The sequence below is a fragment of the Bemisia tabaci genome, chromosome 5, assembly GCF_918797505.1.
Source record: "Bemisia tabaci chromosome 5, PGI_BMITA_v3".
Lineage (NCBI taxonomy): Eukaryota > Metazoa > Arthropoda > Insecta > Hemiptera > Aleyrodidae > Bemisia > Bemisia tabaci.
In genome coordinates this window covers 48,375,622-48,400,788 of record NC_092797.1, presented here as the reverse complement: position 1 = coordinate 48,400,788, position 25,167 = coordinate 48,375,622, and the positions used below count along the sequence as shown (strand labels likewise).

General features: G+C 40.3%; 1 protein-coding gene across 1 annotated transcript in view; it reads right to left on the bottom strand.

Moving 5' to 3' along the window:
- The window catches only part of trh (PAS domain-containing protein trachealess), a 272,726-nt gene extending 252,096 nt beyond the window's left edge, over positions 1–20,630 (bottom strand). Inside the window, 1 exon segment of the mRNA XM_019044254.2 lies at positions 19,612–20,630. Coding sequence (XP_018899799.2) covers positions 19,612–19,820 — 209 coding nt within the window. The 5' untranslated portion in view covers positions 19,821–20,630.
- Positions 20,631–25,167: the final 4,537 nt, after the last annotated feature.

Here is a 25,167-nt window from a genome sequence, read left to right as displayed (position 1 = left end):
TGTTTCATTCATCAACTTTTTTTATTTTACAGTCAAAAAAGGTGCGTATTCCAACTGTTTTAAAAACCGCGTGATGCTTTAATTCACACCTTTCCTAAGAGGATTGTTTGGCATATTCTGAATCTTCTTACGGCGTTCTTCCTTAGCATGGCAGTTGTCTATAAGATTGAGCAATTGCTCATTTTAAATCACATATGCGTTTAATGTTCAACTCACTCTACGGTCTAGTGATTTAGCTCCAGCGGGGTGGATATCTAACCTCGACGGACACGAAAATGTGTGACGTCGCCTAGTGGTCCTGCTAAAAGCGAATAATGGGATATGATGCTGTGATAATAAGATACAATTCGATTTGACAACAGCGTCAAACCATTAAGTTTCTTGGGCTCTTATGCAAAGCATAATTACGTGCCATTTCCCGGATCAGCCGGGGACCGATATGTGTAATGAGCCGGTCAAAATGTATTCTTTCGTAATCACGATTGGGAACCTGTTGCAGTATATCGCGGCGCGGTGCAGGAAATTGCTGACTCCGGCTGGACTTAAATGGAGAAAAGTAGGGGGAACCAAATTGATCCGAAGAGGGGGGATGGGAAGCAGAATATTTCGTGTTTTCAGCGATCAAAGATTTTTAACTCTCGGGTTCGAATTCCGGTAGTGGCGTCAAATTTTCACGGAATGGACGTATGGATCCGCAGAAACAGATCCTACCCGGCCTTAGTCCCTGAAAATTTGAAAAGCCTGGAGCATGGATGTGCCGATCCCAACGGACAATAAAATTCCGTCTAAAGTTGGCTGAAGATGCTGAACACAAAGCCAATAAACCAGCAGAAAAAAAAAGAAAAATATGTTTAACTATTTTCCGAACGTATATGACACGGCATGCTCATGTTAGATGAAATTAATGTTTGTGACCTGGAGGGGAGGAGAGTCTGAAGTGGAAAAATTACGGGTGAAACAAGTATATCGACGATGTAAGTCGGCAATCACATTGACATAACTCGGTTTGTGACGTCGCAGACTTCCTGTCATATTTTATTTTTTAAACGGAAAACTACTCAACGACAATTCTTTAAAACTGCCGTGATTTTTCTTCTCTGTGCGAAGGAAATTCTGCAAAAACTTCAAGGAATGATGTCGATTTGTTCTCCTTTAAAACAATAACATAGAGGCGGAGATTTTCAGACACCGCAAATGAGTTGTGTGATTGCCGACTTACACCGTCGATATGCTGCTGCTCTGAGAATATAATTATAGATTAACGTGGAATTACACTCAAATAAATGATATACTGAACGACTTTTTTAAAACCAAGAATAAAAAACATTTTTAAAAATTCAAAAAGGATTTTCCAAAAATAATTTCCGATTTGTTTTTTTAAAATAGCTTTCTAAATACATCCTCGTGGTTTGTTTCTCAAATATCAAAATAACGCGTTTCTAGAAAAACTTGGTTTTCAGGGTGGTATTAAGGTCAAAGTGAATGGTCACTGCATGGATCATCACGTGACTCAAGTAATAAGTCCCCTCGACACGTGTGTGAATTCAATCTGTGCGCAATGCCCGAATGTAAACAAGCGAAATGAGGGCCAAACGCAACCCGCAAAGCCGTTCGGATATGAAAAGGCCACTGCATTGACTATTGACGTAAATCAGGGAGGGTTCTGCGTTGCCACGTCTATGTGGGTGTCAAACGTGTATGAATTGAGAAGTGTGAAAGTTTCTGTGACAAAAAATCATGAAATCCTCTTGAATTAAATCGGTGGTTCATGGCTTTGATATAATTTTGGGTGCGGATTATATACTTAGTTCTTGCAAACTCATGAAGTTGTGATCTGCGATGAAACTACAAAATCATAAACGGGAAATAATCTGTTTTGTTAATGATGTCTAAGCCCCGATATTATCAAACATTACAATTTGAAAATATTTCTACCAATTCTTAGCATTAAATATAATTATCTTATTATACACGGGATCAGAATGACTGGATAATTGTGAAACGATGTATCGTAGCGGTGCTTCGGAATTCCATCTTCTATTTTATTTTTTGGAAGAGAAAAAAGTTCGGTAAATAGCTTGAAATGTATACATAATATTCTACTGAAAAATAGGAAAAATCAAGGAAGTTTTAAAAAAATTATAAAGTTAACAGGAAGCCTACAACGTCGCAAACGAAGTTAAGTGGTTTTTCACTTTGACCATCGATTTCATTCATGTTTCTCGAGTGTTCTTACGACCTGTGTTTGCGTGATGTATTTCATACACCAGAATCCTTGTGATTAATCGAGACAGCTCAAACTTTCATACCTCATTAATAGTTAAGCAATAACATACCTACCAAAATGCAATTTCGGAATTTATTCGTTTTATGTTTCAATAAATAAAGGGCCGATAAAAGGATTAAATTGTAAATTTAAGGTGATTCGATGGACGCCATATTTTGTGTCAGAACGGCATGCGATATATCGCATCAATTGGTTCCATTTTTTCAGCTACTCGTCATTTTTCTCCAATTTTGAGATCGCAATTCTGTTGTCAGGAGACGTAAGCACTTACTTACCAATTTTAACAAAGAAATTCAACGTAATAAAGGCGTGGTTTTTTTTACAGAGAAAATATCGCATTCGATACTGACATCGAAACGTCACTCGAATGCGATCTTTTCTCTCTAAAAAATCCACGCCTTTATTACGTGAATTTCTTTGTTAAAATTGGTGAGTGCTTTAGTCTCCTGACAACAGAATTGCGATCTCAAAATTGGAGAAAAATGACGAATAGCTGAAAAAATGGAACCAATTGATGCGATATATCGCATGCCGTTCTGACACAAAATATAGCGTCCATCGAATCACCTTAAGCAAAAGTTTTAAAACTTCTCCCTTAAAATTTAAATTGCATGAAAGTTCAAGTGTATGAAAGTTTCACGGAATCGGAGCTCGACTTGGCTGCGTGGCAGGGCCACTCGGGAGCTTTCAACAGGTGCGTGTGGACTATGTGCATAAGCGGGGTGATTACGGGGCGAGAGGGTTGTTCTTTCACGTTTAATTAATTTCAGCGTCCACTCGGAGCCCCTGATCCGCCGGGTGGTTGGAGACTCTTAAACCGCCCTGTTGTGCGGCTAATTGGTTAGGCCTCTCGCCTCGCGCCTTCGCCAACCCTTTCGCGACTATCGGACTTTTTGCTGCCGGCGCGACGCGTGTCCCATCCCCCCGTAATCGCACCCCCTCGATCCCCGCTTAGCACGCAACAAATGCAAATTATGGGTCGCGGTGGGTAGTCGAGACCTCGGATTGACCGCTGTTGCTTCGGTTTTAGAACCCTCGTGTTAAAATTTATGACGTCCCTCCTAAATGCGTAGCACCTTTAACGTAAGGACGTATCCCGATTTTAGTGTGAGCCCCAGAGAGCATGGATTTATATGTAAAACAAGGCTCACTTGGAAATTTAAATACGTCCTTATGTTAGAGGAGCGACGAATGGACCACTTGACAAGGTTAGAAACCAAGCATCGTGGCATATCGATGGTCAAAATACGAAACCAAGTATGTCCATTTGCGACGTTGCAGACTTCCTGCAATATTATATATTTTATTTGGGAAACTAGTCGACGTAATTTCTTGAAGATTTCCTTCATTTTTCATCTCTGTCATTATAAAATTCTGTATACATTTTTTCCCGATTTACCTCAAAAGCTTTCATTCCCTAATAAATCCCGGCTCTTAACACCAAGCAATACAGAACACCCTAAGTTCGACTCGCTCATTCAGACCTTTTACGGGGACCTTAAGGTTCACATACATCTGGGAGTTACAAACGCTTCTTGAAAGTGAAACACCTATAGGAAACCAGGATTTCGATTACTCGACGTAGAGCTATCGAAATCCTCCTTGCCTATTGGTGTTTCACTTTCAACTTTCAACAAGCGCTTGTAACAAGGTAGCCACAAAAATTTGGAAATGATTTTCCCTGACTTTTCCAGGTTTTCCCTGACAAAAAATGGAGAAATTCCCTGACTTTTGAGAACGCGCGCCATGATCACAGAGCCAAATTTACACCTTGCTAGCTACCATCGCACTAATATAGCGTCTCATTTGAAATGCGCTTTAGCTAAGGAGTCAGAAATTAATTGTAGAACATTTGGAAATACAAAAAGGGTTGTTAACTTTTTCTTTTAATTTTGATGCTTTTGACTTTCTTGAGCAACCCAATAAAACGAAAAAACCGTTGAAAACCGAAAAAAGGAAGATTTTAAGCAACTCGTAAAAATTGTCAATTTTTCCCTGACTTTTAGCTGTTTTTGGTCAAATTCCCTGACTTTTCCAGGTTTTCCCTGAATTCCCTGACCGCAGCAACCCTGATTGTAACTCCCTGGTTATCTGGGCCTTTAGGTGCATACTTATTAAAAATAATCAGAACAGCTGATTTTGCCCCGCCCACATCGATACAGCGTCAGACAAAATACGCAAGCTCAAAAAAGGCGGGATACCAGTCGAGAGCCAGTTTTCCTGAATGAATCTGGACGCCACTGACGCCACTCAGACAAGATCTCGTGCGGTAAGGAATTTGCGCGCGCGAGCACCAAATTGCCCCGAAATAAAAAGCAGAAGTGCACGGTTTAGAGGAGGAAATGACGGGTATATTTGCACGATTTTGCATCAGCGCGATCGCGGAGTGTCTGGGAGTCGGGACCCCGACAATTAACGCGATTAATTCAGACTTGATGAATGAAAAATACAGAACAAAACGCCGCGGAATGGGACGGAATGGAACGAGATGAAATGAATGAATGCGAATGAATGAGCGGTCCAATCGCGGAATGGTTCACCGGCGCGCGCAGCCTCGCTGCCGGATGGATCCCGACAAATTTTCTTTCTCGCTGAGAGAGAAAATTTAATTTCTTTCGAATGAAATTATGTTCGTGATTTAAAGGAATATCGCTTCGGCTTTTACCATGGTTGAAGAAAATATATTTTGACCGAGAGAAATAATTTCAATTGAAAATGATATTTTTTATCTTTCCAAAATTTGTAGAAAATTAAATTAATCAAAACGAAGTTAAATTTATTTTCTTCGAAAAAAAAAAAAAATTATTTGACTTTAAAAGAAATTTACACAGAAAAATATTTCCTCCAGTAAAATATTTTTATAGGAAAAAATTGAGCCAATATTTCTTTTTAAATCAGCTTTTTTATTAACATTTTGAAAATAAAGATGAGACCTTTCTTTAACTCATTTTTCAGTGCTATCTGGAAAATGTGATATTTTTTCCTACTTTCTCTGAAAAAGAGGGGAAAATACTGAAAGTATGAACACTGTGCGATTCAAGTTTCGGATTTGGAGTCAATTTCATCGTTAACCAAGGCCGGATTTACCTACTTGCCGCCCATGGGCCGCCTGTATTTTGCCGCCCCCTCCTCATTTGTTTTGAAACATCAATAAAAACCATCAAGTGAACGTGCCGCAGGAGGAGGGGTACATAAGACGCGTTTACTCGCGTTTCGCACATTTTTTGTGAAAGCCCTGTCAACACTGGTAGAAGTTCACGGAACTTTGCTCGAAAATTAAGTTCCGTAGAGTAGACCTATCTCTGTGTGGACGATGCCTTTCATTTATAAGAAAAGAACGAAAAAATTATTAATAAGAATAAACATGAATGTGGTCTAATGATATTAATTTCCGCCACCGCGCTAACCGCACTGCGTTTGGTGCAATGCGTGAAGTATCCCTACAGTCTTGTAGGCGTTATGCCTTTCACGCCGACCGCTGCTGAACGCACTGAGTTTGACGCAATGCGTGAAGTATTCATGCAGTCTTGTAGGCGCTGTGCGTTACACGGCGACCTAAAATGAGGAGGGAAAAAAATCCGAGAATTTTGAAAAGGACTTACCACTTAGCAAATGTCAATGAATAGGTAATCAAATTTATCGTTTTCTCACCTGAAACAGAATAATGAACCAAAATTAAACAAATTTGTTTAAAAAAAGGATAAAATAGGAAAAGAGAAACGTTGGTTTAAAAAAATGTACGAGATTCATTAAAATCGTGAGTAAATAGCAATTCCTGGAAGCAATTGGTATATCTAAGTTTGCCCAGTATACGAAAAGAGCGCTTGTATCGCGATACAGCAAATTTATGTAAAGCTCGATCTGAAATTTTGATATCTTTATACTTGAAAAGTTTCAAAAATTATTGTTGTCAACGCAAAATAAAGGTCAGGAATAAGACATGCTGTACAAATCGGTACACAAAAACAGAGTACACGAGCTAACGCGAGAAAAAGAGCTTGTAAAAAACTTGTAAAATATACTTTAGTTAGCACAAATCAACAAAATATTATTAATTTCTTCAAGCTAACGAGAAGAAACGCTTTTAAGTAGTTTTACAAAATTAGCAGCCATTAAAGTCACGAGTAAAATGGACTTATTCCTTGGAATCACTGATATATTCAGATCACTCCTCAATAGTCCCAGGCCTTAAAAACGGCTTAACTTCGTACTTTTGACGGCGCATTATTACTTTCTCGGTAAGAAGCTCAAAGGTTGCCACTTCCACATTAAATACAGGCAAATTTTGCAACGGTCTCTGGAAAAATGGTGCGAAAAGGCAAAAATCAAGCTTCTGGTTGTGTCTGGGACGATCATTGAGGTTGTCGCTCCATTAAAAGGCTTAAAGGTGTCTCAAAGGACCCTTCAGTGGTTGAAAGGGTGCTTAAAAAGCCGCGACAACCCCAAAAATGCGCGACCCTTTCATAATTACTCGGCCTCGTAATGTGCTAGTTTAATGATGGCCACATTCCTGCAAAACCGAGAAGGGCTCGACTTTGTCATTCGTTAATTTTAAAAGCCTAAATAAAATGCAGGGGAGCGATGCGTATAAAAAGCAATTTATTCCTCAGCCCTCCGTCTTTTTAACCGGTGAATTGGCAGCTTTTGCGTCCAAAATTTGTCTTGAATAGACAGTTCTTTCCTTCTTTTTTCGTAAAGCAACTTTATTTTCAGTTGCGAGCGGATGTAACAGATTAAAATGGCTTACAATAAGTGTATCGTAATTCACGGTTTGTGGATGGACCTTATTTGCAAAAAGGAGCTACCACTTTTAGCTCATCTATGTAAATATTTATCTGCATGGAGAAACGAATGACGAACGCGTTGTTCCTAAAATTAAATTGAAATAGTTGGTCTACACTGCAAAATTCACACAGGGAAAGAGACTTTAGTCCGTAGAAGCAGAAGTTTCATTTCACCGAACCAACTTTTACTGTAATGGATCGAGACAGATTTTGACCTTTCGGCGGAACAATCTGTATCATATGTACCTATACCAATAAGGAATTAGGCAAGGTTCATCATTGTGCAGAAGGAGGATGCAAATATGCATTTCAATCCTACTATTTCAAGCCCCAAAATTCCGAATATGGCAGTGGAAAATGTTCATGCATCTTCCATAAATGTATGTCTCTAGAGCTGTGACTTCGATTTATAAAAATTCCAGGTCAGATTGGTGATAGATATTTGTGGGAATCTTAATCTCAATATGTTTGTGAAATACTCCTTTATGCTCTAGTATTGATACCGCAATTTTGGGTTCTTGTGGACTACGATCCCTTTTTCTGAGGACTGTCATATTTTCATCGAATTTGTTTACTTACTCTTTTTAACTTTTTCGTAAATACTAGTTACAAATGTTCATTCTTGAGGAAAAATGTTACATTTAAAATTTTTTTAAAAAGAGGCAAACAGATAATGCTAAGAAGAGACAGCTAACTAAAGGCAAGGGTAGGGAGGTAAACGGGGAAGAGCGGAGAAAGGGTCGAAGAAGACGAAGAAGAAAAAGAAAAAGAAGGAGGAAGGGAAAGCTGAAAGAGATAAACTTCACGGAGCGAGTTATTTATTTACTTTTTAACTATAATAAGATTAAATTACCAATCGATAGACACTGCATATTTTGGGCGTCAAATATGCACGCAATATTTACAAATACTTCGAAGGTAAAACCTGGAAAATTAAAATTTCCGAAGCACAGAGGAAGAATTTGCACTTGACCCATACGGAATCCTCACCTATTAAGTATTATTACTTTCCAATTTCTTGCATGTTGCATTTACTGGTAATCACTTAAATATGACGATTTACGGGACGGCGTGGAGGGAATAATCGACGATTAGAACTATTAACGCTGCAAATACTATTAAGCAGACATTGAGCCTTGTTCTCATTGATTATAGACCCCTGGTTAATGAAATAAGTGCTCATAATTTATTATAAAGACTCCACAATCGCCGTAGGTTCTCTGCACAGATCCGCTTTAAATTTTTATTGAAAACCCTGGACTGTGTGGCACAAGCATTGTCAGGTATTCATTTACCCGCATATTTCCAGTTCCCGGTGTAAACATGCATTTCGATGGTGAAACTAGAAAAACACGATTCGAGATTGCCAGGTCTTGAATTTCCATCTTTTAATAAATATCCAAGCATCGTTTTCTCACGTGCTTTTAAAGTAATACCCCAAGAATTGGGCTTCGTAAATTCAATTTTCATTACAAATTAAGGGATTTCACACCGAGGTGCTTGACACTATTTATTATTATAAATGGTTAAGCCCTGTCATCGTATTAACCGAAATCACAGCTCAACTGCCATATTGAATCAAAATATAGATTTAGGTTGTCACCACCATCAAAGGCGAGCATTTTTTCAAGACTTCTTTAATGCCCCTTATCCATACAATGACTTCCTAATACATGAGGCACCTTGAAACCGACTCTTTGTCAGGATATTTCAAGGGACGAGTGAAAACTACTCAATACCTATAATCCTTGACTAAAGAACAAATACTTTATGGCGGCGAATGTGAAAATTTGTTTGTTCTTCTTCTTTCTTTTTTTTAATTGAGTACATTAATGAATGACACTGAAAAAAAATGAGTTTGAATGAGGTCGGTGAAGTGCAAATGGAGCTTTTACAAGTGTGAGGCATTTACAATGCAATTACTTTTTCTTACGTAAAATTTCGCGAGAAACATGATGGTGCCACTGGTCTTCTCTGGAATCAACTGCGCAAAGCTCATAAAAAAGCTTTCAAAGTTGAGGCCCTAATGGAAGGGATATCACACGCTACCCTGAGAGTCCACCTCTACATCACGACAAACATGCAAAGATAGGGAACAAATACATTAACAGGGTTGTCATTTTGTTTCGGGACTCCAAAACTGATAACACCGCAACAGTGGCGTAACGGACTTCCGCTGGGCCCCCCTGCAAAATTTTTTCTAGGAGCCTCCCATGTCGATAAAATTCCAAAAGTATCCCCCCTCTCCCTTCCTCACCCCTTCCTGTTTTTTCTCGTATGGTCTAGGCCCGCAGCACGAAAATTTTTGAGAAAATCAGCCTTAACCACCAAAAAATCAAAATGGCAGTAGCTTATATCTTTTTACCTTTAGGTATGGTATGTGCAGGATTTAGCCTACTTTTACGTTATGTTCTGAGGTGGAATTTGATTCACTTGCATGTTTGCGCAAATAAATAAAGTTTAAAAAAAAAATAAAAACGTAAAAGTACCCGATTAAATGGAGCCCCTAAAGGATCAATGATCTAAAGGAAGGCGGGGGCTCAGCCCAGGCCCAGGCCCATGAATCAAAGGGCCCCCAAGGTTTTTAGATTCTTGGGCCTCCCAAAACCCGAAATACGAAAATTGACGAAAGAAGAGAAAATTATTTAGGAATCATTGAGTGGACATGGGAAGGCAGGGGCCCTCCAGCAAACAAAAAGTTAGGAACAGTCCAAGAAAAGTATGAAAAACCCCGAGCTAACAATAAAAATCAAAGGAAGAAACCCCATCTCGATAAGTAAAGGCCCAAAGTTTGAAACCAAAGCTGAGCATCAAAGAGAGAGAGAGAAAAAATTACGGCGGCCGAGGGCCCCCTAGGCGCCAGGGCCCCCCTGCATAGCAGGGTCTGCGGGGGCGCCCGTTACGCCACTGCACCGCAACGCTACTCATGTATTTGCTCCGAGCTGCATAGAGAGTTTGTCTCGATACAGAAGTGAACTCTCAGGGTAGCGTGGGATATCCCCTATTCCCTCTATCACCGCCTCAACTTTGAGAGCTTTTATCGAGCTTTGGAACTGATTTCAGAGAAAACTAGTGGCACCATCGTGTTTCTCGCGAACTTTTACACACGGCAGAGTACTCAAATCGCAGATCTCTCACACATGTAAGAGCTCCATTCGCACTTCACCAACCTGATTCAAACACATCTTTTTTCAGTGTCATTCATTAATTTACTTGATGAAAAAAAAATTCACATTTACCTAAAAAATATAGAATTTTTTCTTGAATCAAGAATGATGCTGCTGAGCTTCGGAGTTCATGTCAGAAAAAAACCAGTGGTCCCATCATGTTTCTTGCGAAATTTTACGTAGGAATCAGTGCTTAAATCGCAAATTCCTGCCACTTGCAAGAGCTTTTTTTATACAAATTACTCTGGAAAAAAAAGTCGCTTGGATCTAGAGTCCAGACTCTTAAAAACATTAACAAGAAGACATACTCTCGATTCAATCGGATTTTCGCTTAAATCGAGAACCAAGCCTCTTAATTTAAGCGGATTTTATTTTGATTCAAGCGAAAATCCCATTGAATCAAGAGTATTTTTTCTTGTCATTGTTTTCAAGATCCTGGACTCTAGATCCAAGCGACTTTTTTTCCATTGTAACTCTACCTCTATATAAAAATGTCAGACTTTTCTGAAAGTTACACGAAATTGACACCACAGCGCTAGGAGTAAGATCCGCGACCGTTCTGCGAGGCCCCCCCCCCCATTCCCCCTAATCCACATCATCGGCGCAATGAGGCAAGACACAGGAGGGAAGCGGGGGGGGGGGGGAGAAGGGGGCCGGGGGGAAGGGGGTAAATGAAACCAGGAAAAATGACGGAGCAATTATGAGTATACCGGGAAGAGCCACTATAGAGAGCCCGTTGAAATTAAGTCCCGGCCGAGAGCGGAGAGCGTTGGACTTGAGAAAAAGCTGAACGATTTCCAGTATTTACGGAAAATGACGGGGCAGGCCGCTCGCTCGGATCGTACTAAATCAATTACGAGGAGATAGGAAAGATGGCGGATAATTTGTTCCCATGCAGAAGCGAAGCGTGTGGCGAATCGATTGGTCTGAGCGAAAGCTGCCCCTTTTGCCGCTGCCAAAACGCCAGCGTTCCGCGGAGAAACCGCGCATATGCCTATTGTAACTCATGCTTGGTTACGTGGTGAGCGAAAACGCCTACGCGAGTTTCAGCGTGAGCCGCGGGATGCGAGAGGGTAGATTGGAAGTGGGGTTCACGGTGGAGGGCATTATTGAAATTCGATGGGCGTGAATCGGCGTTACGCGACCCGACCGGATCCGTTCGTGAGAAATTCGGCTGCGATGAATTGAAACGTTTTCGACATCTTTGACAGCTCGTAATGCGCGTGGGTACGAGAGGTGAGTCGCCGGTTGCCTACCGGCCCGGCGCCGTGTGGCGCTCCATCGAGAGCACAGCGTGCTGACAGTTGAAATTGATAGACGAAGCTATAAACAAAGAAGACAGAGGGTAAATGGAGCGATCCTATTGGTGGAAGTGGGTAGCTGCTATGGAAAAAGGGGGTAGATAAGTAATAGACTTAGTAAGGGCAACCCACCATGGACGATTGGACGCTATCCAAAATTGAATCAGTTAGAACGAAAACACACCAACTCGGTAAATCAAAAAAGATCAATTTTCATTACAGAGAGTCGGTTTTTATAAAGTTCATTGAATTTAACGTATCTGCTCCAACTTCGAGGGTCCTTAGTGCTTGTTTTTCGGCACCAAAAATATTTTTCCTGTACTAACTTCTTTCGTCATACTGTGCAGTTCTGCGTGTGTCTTGATTACTTTCATTTTTTCGCGTTGGTGTGTTTTCATTCTCACTGATTCAATTTTCTTCTTCAGTCTTTAATAATTACCCGTTTCAGCCCTCGGGATCACTTTATTGTTCCTTTTTCTTCACAGGAAACTGAAAAAAAAAACGCCTTGAAATTCTTGCTGAATTTTTCTACGATTGTGAAAAATACACTTACAAGATTTTAAGTCGGACTGTATCTTAATTTTCTGATAAAAAAAAATATGAGAAGAAACGAAGCAACATCTGATGTAGTTACGCTGATTGCGGTTTCATACGTCCGTCTGTTTAACAGTGTACTTGATTTTTTCCTTTTCACGCTAGCGTCTTCTGACGGACTCAATTAATTCGTCGTTTTTCCTACAAAAGGACGTAACCACAATTCACTGTTGCCAAATTTCTCCTCGCAAACTGCATTTTTACCGGAAAAATTTTGGGCATTTCTACCTGAATATTTCACTGATTTTCTTCTGATGTCAGGCCAAAATCAGAAAAATTTTGGACAAAAACTGCACGGGGCCGTTCTTTCAAACACATCGATTGGCTTGAGTCAATTTTACAACCTCGGAATGAGGTTACGTTTCTTCGTCCGGAAAACGACGAATTATAATTTGAACAGGGGTGCCACAGAATTCAGAAAATGAACTTTTCTGACATTTTTCTGATTTCCCCGACACGTTTTGGTAAAATTCTCTGGCTGTTGAAGGTATGACAGATGGTTAGAAAGACATAATTTAAAAAAGTTTTCAGCTAAAATTTGCGGTTCGAAGCGCCAAACTCATTGCAGAAAGCTACCAAAAGTGGCATAACAGTTTTTACCTGAAACCTTCGTCATTTTGCCTGACATTTTCAGGTTTTCCCTGCTGACTTTTTAAAATTCCCTAACATTTCCCGGCACTCCCTGACTGAGGCAACCCTGATAAAAGGAAGGGTTGAGAAGTACTACCCATATTGACGACCTCTCAAATCTCTAGCCTTAATCCACCGCTTCTGTCATTCTCTTATTTTGCTCTTCCATTGCCGAATTTAAATTATTTCTTAAAAGCATTTTTATTAAATTTTTATTGATTGTTAGAAACAATTGTTAACTTGCAATACTATCCTCTTGTAATCTGACTTGTACTATCCCGTAAAGGGAATATAATTATGTACCAACTGTAAAATAAATAAATAAATAGATAGATAAATGGATAAATAAATGAATAGATGGATAAATGGATAAATAAATAAATAAATAAATAAATAAGTAAGTAAGTAAGTAAGTAAGTAAGTAAGTAAGTAAGTAAGTAAGTAAGTAAGTAAGTAAGTAAGTAAGTAAGTAAGTAAGTAAGTAAGTAAGTAAGTAAGTAAGTAAGTAAGTAAGTAAGTAAGTAAGTAAGTAAGTAAGTAAATAAATAAATAAATAAATAAATAAATAAAATAAATACTTAATTTTGAGTAAAATATAGGATTTCCAGGTTTGTGGCAACGCGGGCGGAGCGGTCGGAAGGGCTTTTGGCGTTCCGTCAAAACTTATTGATATGTATGTATGCGGTCGGTGAGCCAACAACGTGCGGGCACAGCTAGGCCACAGCCGGCTATTGTTCTCGCAATTCGGAACAGATCAATGGACAATTTGTTGGAAATTTATAGACACTGCCCAACTCCCCAACTACCGACCGTCCCGCTTTCGGCCCTCTGTGGTCGCGCCACGGCTTCCGCCTCTCTAAAGTCCCACCGCCACCGCGCTTTCATCTCTACACGTCACGGATTCCCATTTACATGGGGGAGGTGGGGTGGGTCAAAAATTTTGACGTCTTCACATCTTGATCTGCATCTGGATTTTCAAATAGACTTCGGTTCGAAAATTTTTATCATGTAGGATTCAAATGTTATGAATCGAGTTATATTTTTCAGCTTAGTACCTGTCTTCGGGGTTGCACGGGTGCGAAATGAAAAATATGAAGAATTGAATATTTCCGTGAAATATTTCATGAAATTTCACAATGTTGTGAAAAAATTGAAACATATTTCCTGGGGCTGGGTATGCAACAAGCACTAACTAACACCGAAAAGAAAAAGCCAGTCGCATTTCATTTTGCATTTTTAAATTTCGAAAAATATTTAACAATATTTCTTATATTTTTCTTAAATTTCATAAGATGTATTTCACATTAAATTTCAAGATTTTGTTTTACATAAAAAATTTCAACATTGCCCATCAAACTCTATGGTATAAAATCATACGAGTGACGCGTAAGGCCCGGCGCTTCAGGGGCTTGGCGGTCAGTAAGGCGTAGCCCCCCGGCTCTGGTATTTTAAAAACCTGAAGTAGATTCGTGACCATTTTCATCTACATTCATGAATACTTCAGCTTAAAAAATGTTGGAAATCAAATTATACTTTTCAGTTTACTACGCATCTTTTAAAATGTGGAATAAATGTGTATCCGACACAACAACGAAACGTTACTTTGCCTCGTTTTCCTGTATGAAAAAAAATAAATAAATAAAAAATAAAACGTAGGAGAAAATTAGGCAGTATGTAATGTAGTTATACTGATCCCAATTGAATCCGTTCGCATCATCTTATCAAAAGCGTGTGAAGCATAATCCTTTAATCAGAAGTTACGCATTCGAAGCATCCGCGCTCTCGTATAAACGAATTGATTCATCATCGATCGGTTAAGCCAACCGTGGAAATCGAGGTTTACCGAAGTTCGCCCGGGGGCAGCGGAAAATTTGACTGACAATCGAGGCGGTGATGATAGCGCTGTATGTTGTGGATCATTTATCAAAATATTTGTTATAGCTCCTCAGCTCGAACGAATCGTCGTTGAGCCACGTGGAAAAAAAGAAGAAAAAAAAAGAAAAAAAAAGAATCTGAGAGGGATCGAGAACGAAAATTCGGAGGGGGAAGGTTTAATTTCCTTTGTTGTTTATGCGCCTTGAGTGCAGGTATCCCCTGCACTGTTGTCCCTTGCAGTGGCGTCGCGTGTTTCGCGATGTATCGATTGATCTGCCATTTAAACCGATGGAAAAGGATCGATAACGAGGGTGTTCGCAACGAACACCCTAATAATCGATTCTTTACCATAGCTTCAAATAGGCGAATCATCGATATCGATCATTCATGCTTCACCACCGGTCCCACGTCGATCGAAATGAGCGGTGCCTCTAAATTCGACTTGTCTGCTGAAAAGAAAATGTTTTCGATGACCGGTCGAGTAGTATTTTGGATTGGGCTCACTGCTTTTCTCAGGAAAAATATCAATGCAATTTCGCTAGGTGTGTATCGATGTCTCGGAATTGTTTTGACTTAGGGTGTCAACTGTCATATGGATTGCATTTTGCAAAACGGAATCAAGAGCATCACAGTGTTGCCATGGAGCAACTTTTTTTGTCTTGGAAGAAAACCTTGATCAACTATAAAAAGTTTCCAACTTTACACATTGCGAACTGTAAATATGAGACAAAAATTATTATGTAAATTTCATATTCCTGCATGATTTTAGTAGTTTAATTGCAAAGGATGAAGTTGCACGATCTTAGCAACATGGCAAAACTCTTGGTTCCTTTTTGCAAATTGCAATCCATATATCCTAACATTGTCGGGGAAATTCATCGTGTCAGGTGGATCAGAAAAGATCCAAGGAGTTATATGAAAGACTGACTTCCAAGTATAAAATTCCATACTCCTGTATAACTAAAAGAAGAAGGAATTATGACTCCAGCAATAGAATTTTGCATCGTGCGTACGTTCCGACAGGAATAATTGGTACCAGAATCATGTTACACATCAGGAATGAGCCAATCACAAGCCACACGGATATGGATAAAAGTGGGAAATACGAGGGAAAATAAACACACTTTCCATCGATATATTTTCCTGGTTGAGAGACTAGGCGAGGAGTACGGAAAGTATGACGAATCGCGATTTCACGCGGCCGCTCTCTACCGAAAATTCATGGAAATCGTAACGCGCACGCATATACTCTCCGTTTTCTCTCAGACGCGTAATTTGGCACAAAACGCGGATCTACAGTTTTCCATGTTCTTGTTTTCTCCTCTGAGCCTTACTCCCTCAATTTTTCAGTTGATTTTGCAATATCGTTTTCATTTTGCCATTTATTCATTTATTGCTCTCCTACTAGGCGATTTTAATTTTAGCTGCGTATTCGAAGTGAGGCTTGAAAGAAGTAATGTACACCCGAGTAACACAATCAGTGTCTACATTTTTTTAAAAACGTGTTTTTGAAGAAGAGATGATGTTTAATGTTGTTTTTTTACACTTTTCAGATAACACTCTACGTCAACTGCAAGTAAACTGACATAATTAAAATACGTTTGGCATACCTATTGAAAATATTTCTAAGTTTCGCTTATACGCTTCATGCAGAAACATTTAAAATACAGTTTCTGAGAGGATGGGCGCTCTTCACTCTCGTGAAAATGTTTTGAAACGTTTGCAAAGCATTTCGAAGTTTTTCAAATATCATCTACATTTCACCGAAAAATTTTCAGAACATTCATAATGTGTTGTTCTAAATTAAATTATGTTTCAGACACTGCTCTACGTCACCCTTATTTTGAAGACGTATTGAACATGTGTCCACGATTCACTGGCACGGTTCGGGAGTCAATTGGACCGCGTTAATCAGGAAGGAACCAAGCCACATCAGCTATTGCCAAATTTAATTTGGCAATTCAATTTTTTACATGAAAACTATTGTGTAGATTTGTGTGCAAAGTTCAATGAACTTTCTGCGTAGTACGAAGCACATTTTTTAAAATGTTAAAAGAAATCCGCACCAAAGTTCTCTTGTAAAAAATTGAATTGCCTAGTTTTTGGGCATAGGTGATGTGGCTTGGTTCCTTTCTACTTATCGCTATCCAATTAAAAGTCAAATTCCAAAATTATGAAAAACATTTGTTACGATAGAATGTCGTTGGAGGATTATAACCATCACAATATATTTCTGCTTTCTTCATGGGGTTTTTTTCTGATATCAAACAAATGAAGAATATTGCGTGCCAAAATTTTCCCACTTTCTGCTGAACGCACTGAGAAAAAGTAGCCGAATACGCATATAAAATCGGTCCTCGCAACCGCTTTTTTTTCTCTTTTTTACAGCTTTTTCACAATCTGGGAGTAACTCTGGACAAACTTGAGAGAGAAAAGTTCATGTACCTTCAGTTTGGATTGCATTTTGCGGGAGAAAAACCACTCGTGAAGTCAAAGATTCCGCTTGTCAGTGAATCGATACGATCTTGGCAAGTTTTCAAGTTCTAGGTGCATTAAAGTAAGGAGGGATCTTCGGACTTTTAACTCTCGTTATTCTCAATGCAATAATTTTGTTCCTGGTGATCGATTTGGCTCATTTTGTTTTCCTTGTCAAAAGGGGAGATTGAATTTACAAATTTCAATGTCCATATTGGATGCTTAAGTCTTACTTGCGAGTCTCAGATATTAGAAAATTTCAATAAAACCAACGTGTTCTACCTAAAAAGGAGAATTTGCAAGAACAAATTGCATTGCTGCATCTGAGAGAGCTGAATGAGCTGCATTTGCAGTATTAATCATGATTTTCTTCCGAGATGGGAAATTGTAGAAAAACAGATTGAAAAGAGAGAAAATTTGCCGCCTTATGCGTCATCAGACGGCATTTCCCATTTAAACACATGTATTTTACCAAATTAGGTAATTTAGTTATTACAAACTGATTGCGGTAGACGCACTAGTCGTCAGAAGTAAGTTGTAATTTTTTTTAGCCAACGTGCTTTAACAATCCAGAAAACTGGAAATCTTAATACAGAGAGAAAAAGCTCATAAGAGCACAATTTTTCTCTTTTTTTCACCCAACAGCGCATCTCTTTAAGGGAAAATTGTGCTCACATGAGCTTTTCCCCTCTGTATTAAGATTTCCAGTTTTCTGGTTTTTTAACGCACGTTGGCTAAAAAAATTACAACTTACCTACTGTCTAATTTTGTTATCTCCTCTAGTGATAATGTTGCTAAATTTAGGAACCAATGTGATCTCATGCTCAGGTCACTTAGAAGTTTTCTCTGAAGCAGGAAACTCACAAAATTTCAGACACTTACAAGAAGAGACCTGTCTCGTGATAATTAAATTGTTCGCGGGAGAAAAAAGCTTAACTCATTGTCAGTGTGGAAAAAGGTGCAAAATACGAGGAAAGTCAAAAGGGAGAGCAAAAGGGTCAATAATTTGGAATTGTTCAGCTGCATTTATCATAGCGAAACTTTCATGTAGTGGTACCAAATTTTAGGTTTATTTCTTTCGTCTCGACATAGTCATTTTTATAGCACATATATAGTGAAAAAAGTAACTGGAATTTCCTTTTAATATGGGAAGTATCACGCAAAATCTGGGTCGATTCCTTTCGGTTAACTAGACCAAATTTGTTGGTCGAAAACTCCAAATCCGTAAAAACTAGGCAAGGAAGGTTAGAACCGAATCCACATATCGCCCATGGGTATCAAATGCGCTGGTCGCTAAAAATTACAGTGTGTCATTCCATGTGTGAGTGTGTGTGACACATATGTTACTCACACTCATGTGACATTTGTTGTCAACATGCATGTTGACAACATATTAACTCCAGCATGTTCCAAAATGGATCATGCTAATCAAAACATAACTTTGACATGGTATCAACATGTAGCTGAATAGTATTAACTTGATAAAGGAGACTATGAAACCAGTAAGTTGCGTGTTGGTACTGTTGGTCCCATCATGATAACGCACGGTTCTCAATATGGTACCGCATTAGTGAACTGTTGTCACCTCCTTGGCATCAACTTGGTACACTGTTAAAATTTTTGGAGATTCTGTGAAGATGTCGAAATGGCGCTCAAAAATTCTGTGTGATATAAATTCGGAGCGGAATCTTCTCTCCTTACGGAATGACATACACTATTACGAATCGGAATCTAATCCTTTGGCAGAGTGTCATACTTTTTTGAGGGGCCAATTTCACTTTGCATTCATATTGTCACTCTGCGTTTTTGGGTGTACAGATTCCAGCACCGAATTTCACTCCTCGACTTTTAACAGTGTACTTTGTTCCGCACAGTTAAAAATGTTCGTGTTCGGTGTTACTCTGTGAAACATATGTACTCTTGTTTTCCTCCTCGTTACTCAGGGGTTGTGACTTGTGACTGGCTAACGCAATGAATTAATTATCACCGGAACGATTTAGGTTCGATCCTGACGGCTGGCGCCTAATTTTGACGATATAGCATTCACAACGATTGGGTCAATTTGACACAAGGAAAAAGAAAACAGAAAAAGTTAACCGACAGCTTGTGTTACTCCGTATTTTACTTCTCGCACAGAACAGGATGGTGAAATAGTGCTGGGTTCACACCATTTCGCGGGGAAAACAAAGCCAAAAAGTTCCAAAAATCACTGTATCAGTGATCAAAATCAGTAGTACCAGACTCATTGGAGCTCAAAAACGTGTTGACTCTGATTGAAATTTTTGGAACCTGTTGGTTTGTTTTCCCTGCGAAACGGCGTGGACCCAAAACCATTTCACCACCTTGTTACGTACAGTTCGGGTCATTTCTTAGTGTTTTTTTTCTCGTTTAACACAAAACTTTGGTTGCTTCTTCTTGCGGTGCACTGACCAAACTGCTCGTTTCAAGCAGGGATTACCCTATGATCTATTCGTCAAGGATTGGGGAGTGCGTCCTACCTGTAATAAGGGAAGCCTTGAGGGACGTGCAGATCCATGGGCATCGTAGGGGGTGCATGGTGGGCGGGGTAGGCGGGGTGGTGGTCGCCCAGGCCGCCGGCGTGGCCCAGGACGGCGGCCGCCCACGGCGAGCTCGCGAACCCCCCTGGGACCCCAGGGACCCCCGGGTGATCCAGCGCGATTTTCCTCTCGACCAGGCCGCAGTGCATAAACCTCGCGAGCACCCACTCCTGCCGAGCGCCCCGAAATCACACCCGAACCCACCGACCGCCCTCAAAACAACGACATCTCAACACTCAAAAAAAAGAAGAAAAAAATACACCGCAGTCCGCAGAACACACTTCGAAACTCCGCGAACGAGTTCACCACATCCTGGAAAAAAGTTCACGAACGATTTGTCACTGTATAGAGCACCAACACTGGGAAAATTTCTCAGCGAGCAACCGATCCCCACTTCGCGTATATTCGCGGACAACGCAGAATTTCGCGGATAATCCTCAAATAACGCGAGGATTCCGCGGGAACGCCTCAGAAAACGCGAGAATCACACAGACAATCCTCAGATAGAAATGCAGGGCAGCAAGAATCCTCAAATAACCAACTCGCGTAAAAAAAAAACGGATACAACGCGAGGATCACGCGGATAATCCAATAACGCGATAACGCGGATAACGCAAAAATACCGCGAAGAATCCTCAGATAACGCGAGAATCGCACAGATAATCCTCAGATAAAATTGCAGGGTGCATTCGAATCCTCAGATAAGAATGGCAGGAAGGGGGGGGGTGGTAGGGTAAAATTCCGCTTAAAGGGTTGGTCCCCCCACGAAACCTACACTTGGGATCGATTGGAATCGCGAATAATCGCGGGGATATTGCACGACGTTGCGAGGATGACGGTCACTCACTCCGCGAAACGTAAACGTAAGCGTGGAGGGGCTGTTGGCGTTGAGAGAGAAAATGGAACCATGTGGTCTGGCCCGGGAGATGAGTCCGCATTAGAGTTCACGCGCCAACTGAGGAGGGCGCGACGCGGAGCGCGGCCTGGGCGGAGCCAAAGGGGCGGCCCGACCGCGCCCCCCGGCCCTCGCAACAGGTGAAGCCCGTTTCACGGGCCCGTCACGCGCTCGTAGTGGTACTTTCGCTAATCACGAGGCGACCTCCCCCCGCCCGCCCCCGCCGAGCCCCCCACGCCCCCCGCCCCCCGCCCCTGGCCGCGGCGGTGGAAACCGAGTCCCGTTGGCAAAGGTCGTTCGCGATGCGGATCCGGGGAAAAGGTGTAAAAACGCGGATCCGTATGCGTTCGGACGATCCGTGATTCGTCGTTCCCCGACGAAGGAACGTAACACCATTCCGAGGTTGCAAAATTAGCTCGATTAATTCAATGTTTTAGGAGGCAGTACCCGAGCAATTTTTGTCCAAGTATGAGAACCGCAGAAAACTCCGTGAAAATTCCGGTCGGAATTGCCAAAAATCTACTGGTGACAATGTAATATGCGAGGGCAAAATTGGCAACATTGAAATTTGAAGTTCGGACGATCCGTGATTCGTCGTTCCCCGGCGAAGGAACGTGACCCAATTCCGAGGTTGCAAAATTAGCTCGATTAATTCAATGTTTTAGGAAACAGTACCCAAGCGATTTTTGTCCAAGTATGAGAACCACAGAAAACTCCGTGAAAATTCCGGTTGGAATTGCCAAAAATCTATGGTGACAATGTAATATGCGAGGGTAAACTTGGCAACATTGAAATTTACTTACGTTCTTTTGTGAGGAGTTCAACAACAGTATCCGCAGCACCGCAAGTCGGGAAATTGTTGCACGGTTGGATTACATTTTGCAATAAGGAACCACTATCTCTGGCTCTCCCATAAAAGCACTTTTCTGCATGGGGAAACCAATGGCATCTATGCTGTTGCTAAAATGAGCCAGAAATAGTGGTATCTCATTGCAAAATAAGGCCCAGTTAGAAATCTTGCGGTGAAATTCGGAGTTGCTGAAAAAATGGTTAAAAAACATTTTTCTTATTTGATTTTTAAAAGGAAATTGCGTTTTATTTAAGGACAAATTTTGTGCAGGTCAGCTCACGCAGCTTTTCCGCTAGATGCGCCGCGACCATAATCAGCGCTTTATCGCGGTTTTGCCACTTCGCATAGCACTTATCGAGTTCGTCCCTAAAATTGGCCTTTGCGGTGTCTTAAATCATTTATGGAAATACATACGAGTACATACAGCGCTCTCTGACAATTTGCAACACACATCCGCCAAGCCATCCTCCCAAAGCTCTCCAGGGAGTTAGCACTCCCTCATATCTTCACTCACGGAAATCACTCTTTAAAATCTCATGGAATAGGATGTGAACCATACCGTTACTTTATTTGCTAACAGGGAACGTGAATTTGAATTTTAAGCCTCAACTTTGACAAACTGAAACTTCAAATGGTCGTTCCTTAAAACGCAGCTTTTGAAACCGCAAATTCCAAATCGCCCTATACCTCTTCAAGAATTGGTACAAATGGACCGCGTTAGGCAGAACGGAAGCAAGCCACTCAACTATTGCCAAACTTAATTAGATCATTTACTTTTTTACAAGAAAACGGTCGTGCGGGTATTTGTGCAAATTTCAGTGAATTTTCTGCAAAGCACGAAGCAAATTCCTCAACATTTTCGAGGGAATCCGCTCTAACGTTCTCTTGTAAAAAAAAAAAATTCAGTTAAATTTGGCAATAGCTGATGTGGCTTGGTTCCTTTCTGTTGCACGCGGTCCAAAATGTCTCACCTCAGAGATTTCAGCGAATAGAGATCCTTTTTTCACGGGCATTCACGTTTAGCTTTTACCCTTATTGCCTAATATTTGGACTTCAATGGGCAATAGGGAACTATGATTTCTGGCTCATTTCAGAAACAAGCTATGCACCATTAGTTTCCCTATGCAGATAGCTGCTTTCGTGGGTGAGTCAGAAATTGTGGTTATCCGAATGGCCCGAGTCAGCCCTTTTAGAGATCCAAGAAACTTAAAGTTTCACTTTAGCGATCTCCAGTCATTATTACACTCCCAGAAAATTCACCGGCATGCACTGATACGAGCGGCAAACACGTTCTGAGATCTGAGATAGGTGTTGTAACCCATACGGTGCATTGCACATCTATGTGGGAGGACATCAATCATCACAGAAACGTGGCTACATTATTGACTGTTGTAACGGCACGTCTCTAGTGGGTGCATGCAGGGAAAATATGAGCGAACATGAAACCCGTTGTGGATGCAATAGTTATCGAATCCATGTTTTTTGGGTGAGAACTACAACTATACTCCATTTCCGTGTTTGAATACTTGTGTGGATTCAATGTTTAATTTATTAATCGCTCTGTTTTTGCGAAACTTGTTTCAAAATTACTGAGATTATTTTTTAAAAAATCGGGGGAAATTACGGGGTTTCAAACAATTTGTGTCGTGGAAGCTTTGAGAAATCCCATTCTCAAACACAGAATCAGGATTCTTGTTGAGTCTGCTGTAAAATTTTATTTTTTCGAACAGAAACAATTCCTTAAATCAGTAAAAAAAAAAAAAAAAAAAAATCACGATAAATGAATTGGAATGCTTTCACATTTTCCTATTTTAATGTAAGGCTGCGCCCTGTTTGATTCCGTTCCGGAAGACTCGCCTTTTTTTATCAGCGGTTGTACATAGTCCTAGCATCAAAATAATCGTCACTCTCAAATTATATAGTCGAGGAAATTCTTCTCAGTTCGATTCTGGACAATTTTAAAGTAGTGCCATGGGTTTCTACAGAAGTTCCAGATTATTGTTGTCGCCGTGACAAACATCGATAAAAGCACGGTTTATTTATCGTGCTATAAGCTCTGAGAGTTTCGACGATTATAATTACGGTTCTACCACTTCTTAGGATTCTACCAAAAGTCCAAAACTCTAAAATTCTGTAAAGCTTCATTTTTTTCCTGTTACTCGGAATATATCTATCAATGAAGAAAATCAAAAGAAAGGCTGACTAAAGCACAATAATTATGAACTATACGCCGTTCTTATGCTAAAGCACTTATAGCAAGTCAGAACTCTCGATCCAGATTTTCCAAAATTTGTCATTTTTCTCACGAAGAAACGTAACCGCATTTCAATGTCGCCAACTTTCCTCTCGCACATTGCATTTTTACCATGCAAATCTTAGACATTTGTGACCGAAAATTTTACCGTTTTTTCCTCTGATATCATGCAAGAACCAGAGAAATTTCGGAGACAAATTGCACGGGTATATTCTTGTAAAAAATTGAATAGTTTTCATCAATTTTGCAACTCTAGAATGCAGTTGTGTTTATTCGTGCTGGAAACGATGAATCATACGGTTTTATCGGCTAAACAAATCCTGGGCCCATCGGCTCTCCACACTTCTGGAGAGGTAAAAGGAATCCGTCCGTCTCGACGAGAGCGCCATAAATAAAAAACAATTATCAGAACATGTGTTCCCACTGCTTTGATCATCGCTAATCGATCGGAGGAACATACGCAAATGCCTCAAATTACCGGGCAAATTACGCACACCGGACACCGGCGTCTGGTAAACTTCGTCGTCTCAGACTGGACCGTTCCTTCCCTGCTGTCGCCCAATTATTCCCCTCCATAGCCTCCCCCTATCTCCTGCAACTGGCCATCAGTTTATGATTATCCTCGTCTTTTACCTAGAATGCACGTTTAATAAAGTCTCAGATTTTTAGGGCTCACTCTGCTGTCAGATTTTGCCTCTGTGTCAAAAGTTTCCGAGCATTTCTGAAAAACCGGGAAAGACCGTAATTGAAGAGCGTCGTGGATTAAACAGTTGAGTAACAATTGATATTTTGAAGTATATATGAATTGATGATTTAGGATGATTCTCATCCTAGAATAAAATTCGAGGAGAAAGTAACTCTAGAGCTCATTTATTCAACCGTGATATTCACACTTCTAGATCATTTGTGTCCGAAAAGATTCCGTGCAATCTTCCAATTTTCAACACGTTAGAAAGTTCCATCATGGGCTGCGTCGAAAATACAAATCAATTCGCGAACAAGGTCAGGTCTTAAATCTCCACAGATTTCTGAAAGTAATAGCTGTATTCATAGTCGTTTCATAATTTTCTATATGTGTTCTATTATTTCGCGTGCGGGAAGTTTAAATGTCCTTTTTATGTCAACTGCTATAACATTTACTTCTCACCATGGGTTATTATTGAAAATTCCCGACAATTACAACGCGTCCTGTGTGAAATTTTAATGAGAATGCATGTGCGGTAGTTCTTGAATTCTTGTCATGTCGTGTTGTACATTTCTTACCATATATTTTTTTAAAGTTCAAAACGCGTGATAGGACTGTATCAAGTTCGAAGTGGCTGAAATTGATCATCTCATGATCAGAAGGAGCACCTAATTTTCCACTATGGATTCAAAACACGCGATGCAACTATATCAACTCCAAAATGGCTCATATTGCATAGCTGCTGAATTGAAGGAGCACTCAATTTTCCACTATGGATTCAAAACACGCGATGCAACTATATCAACTCCAAA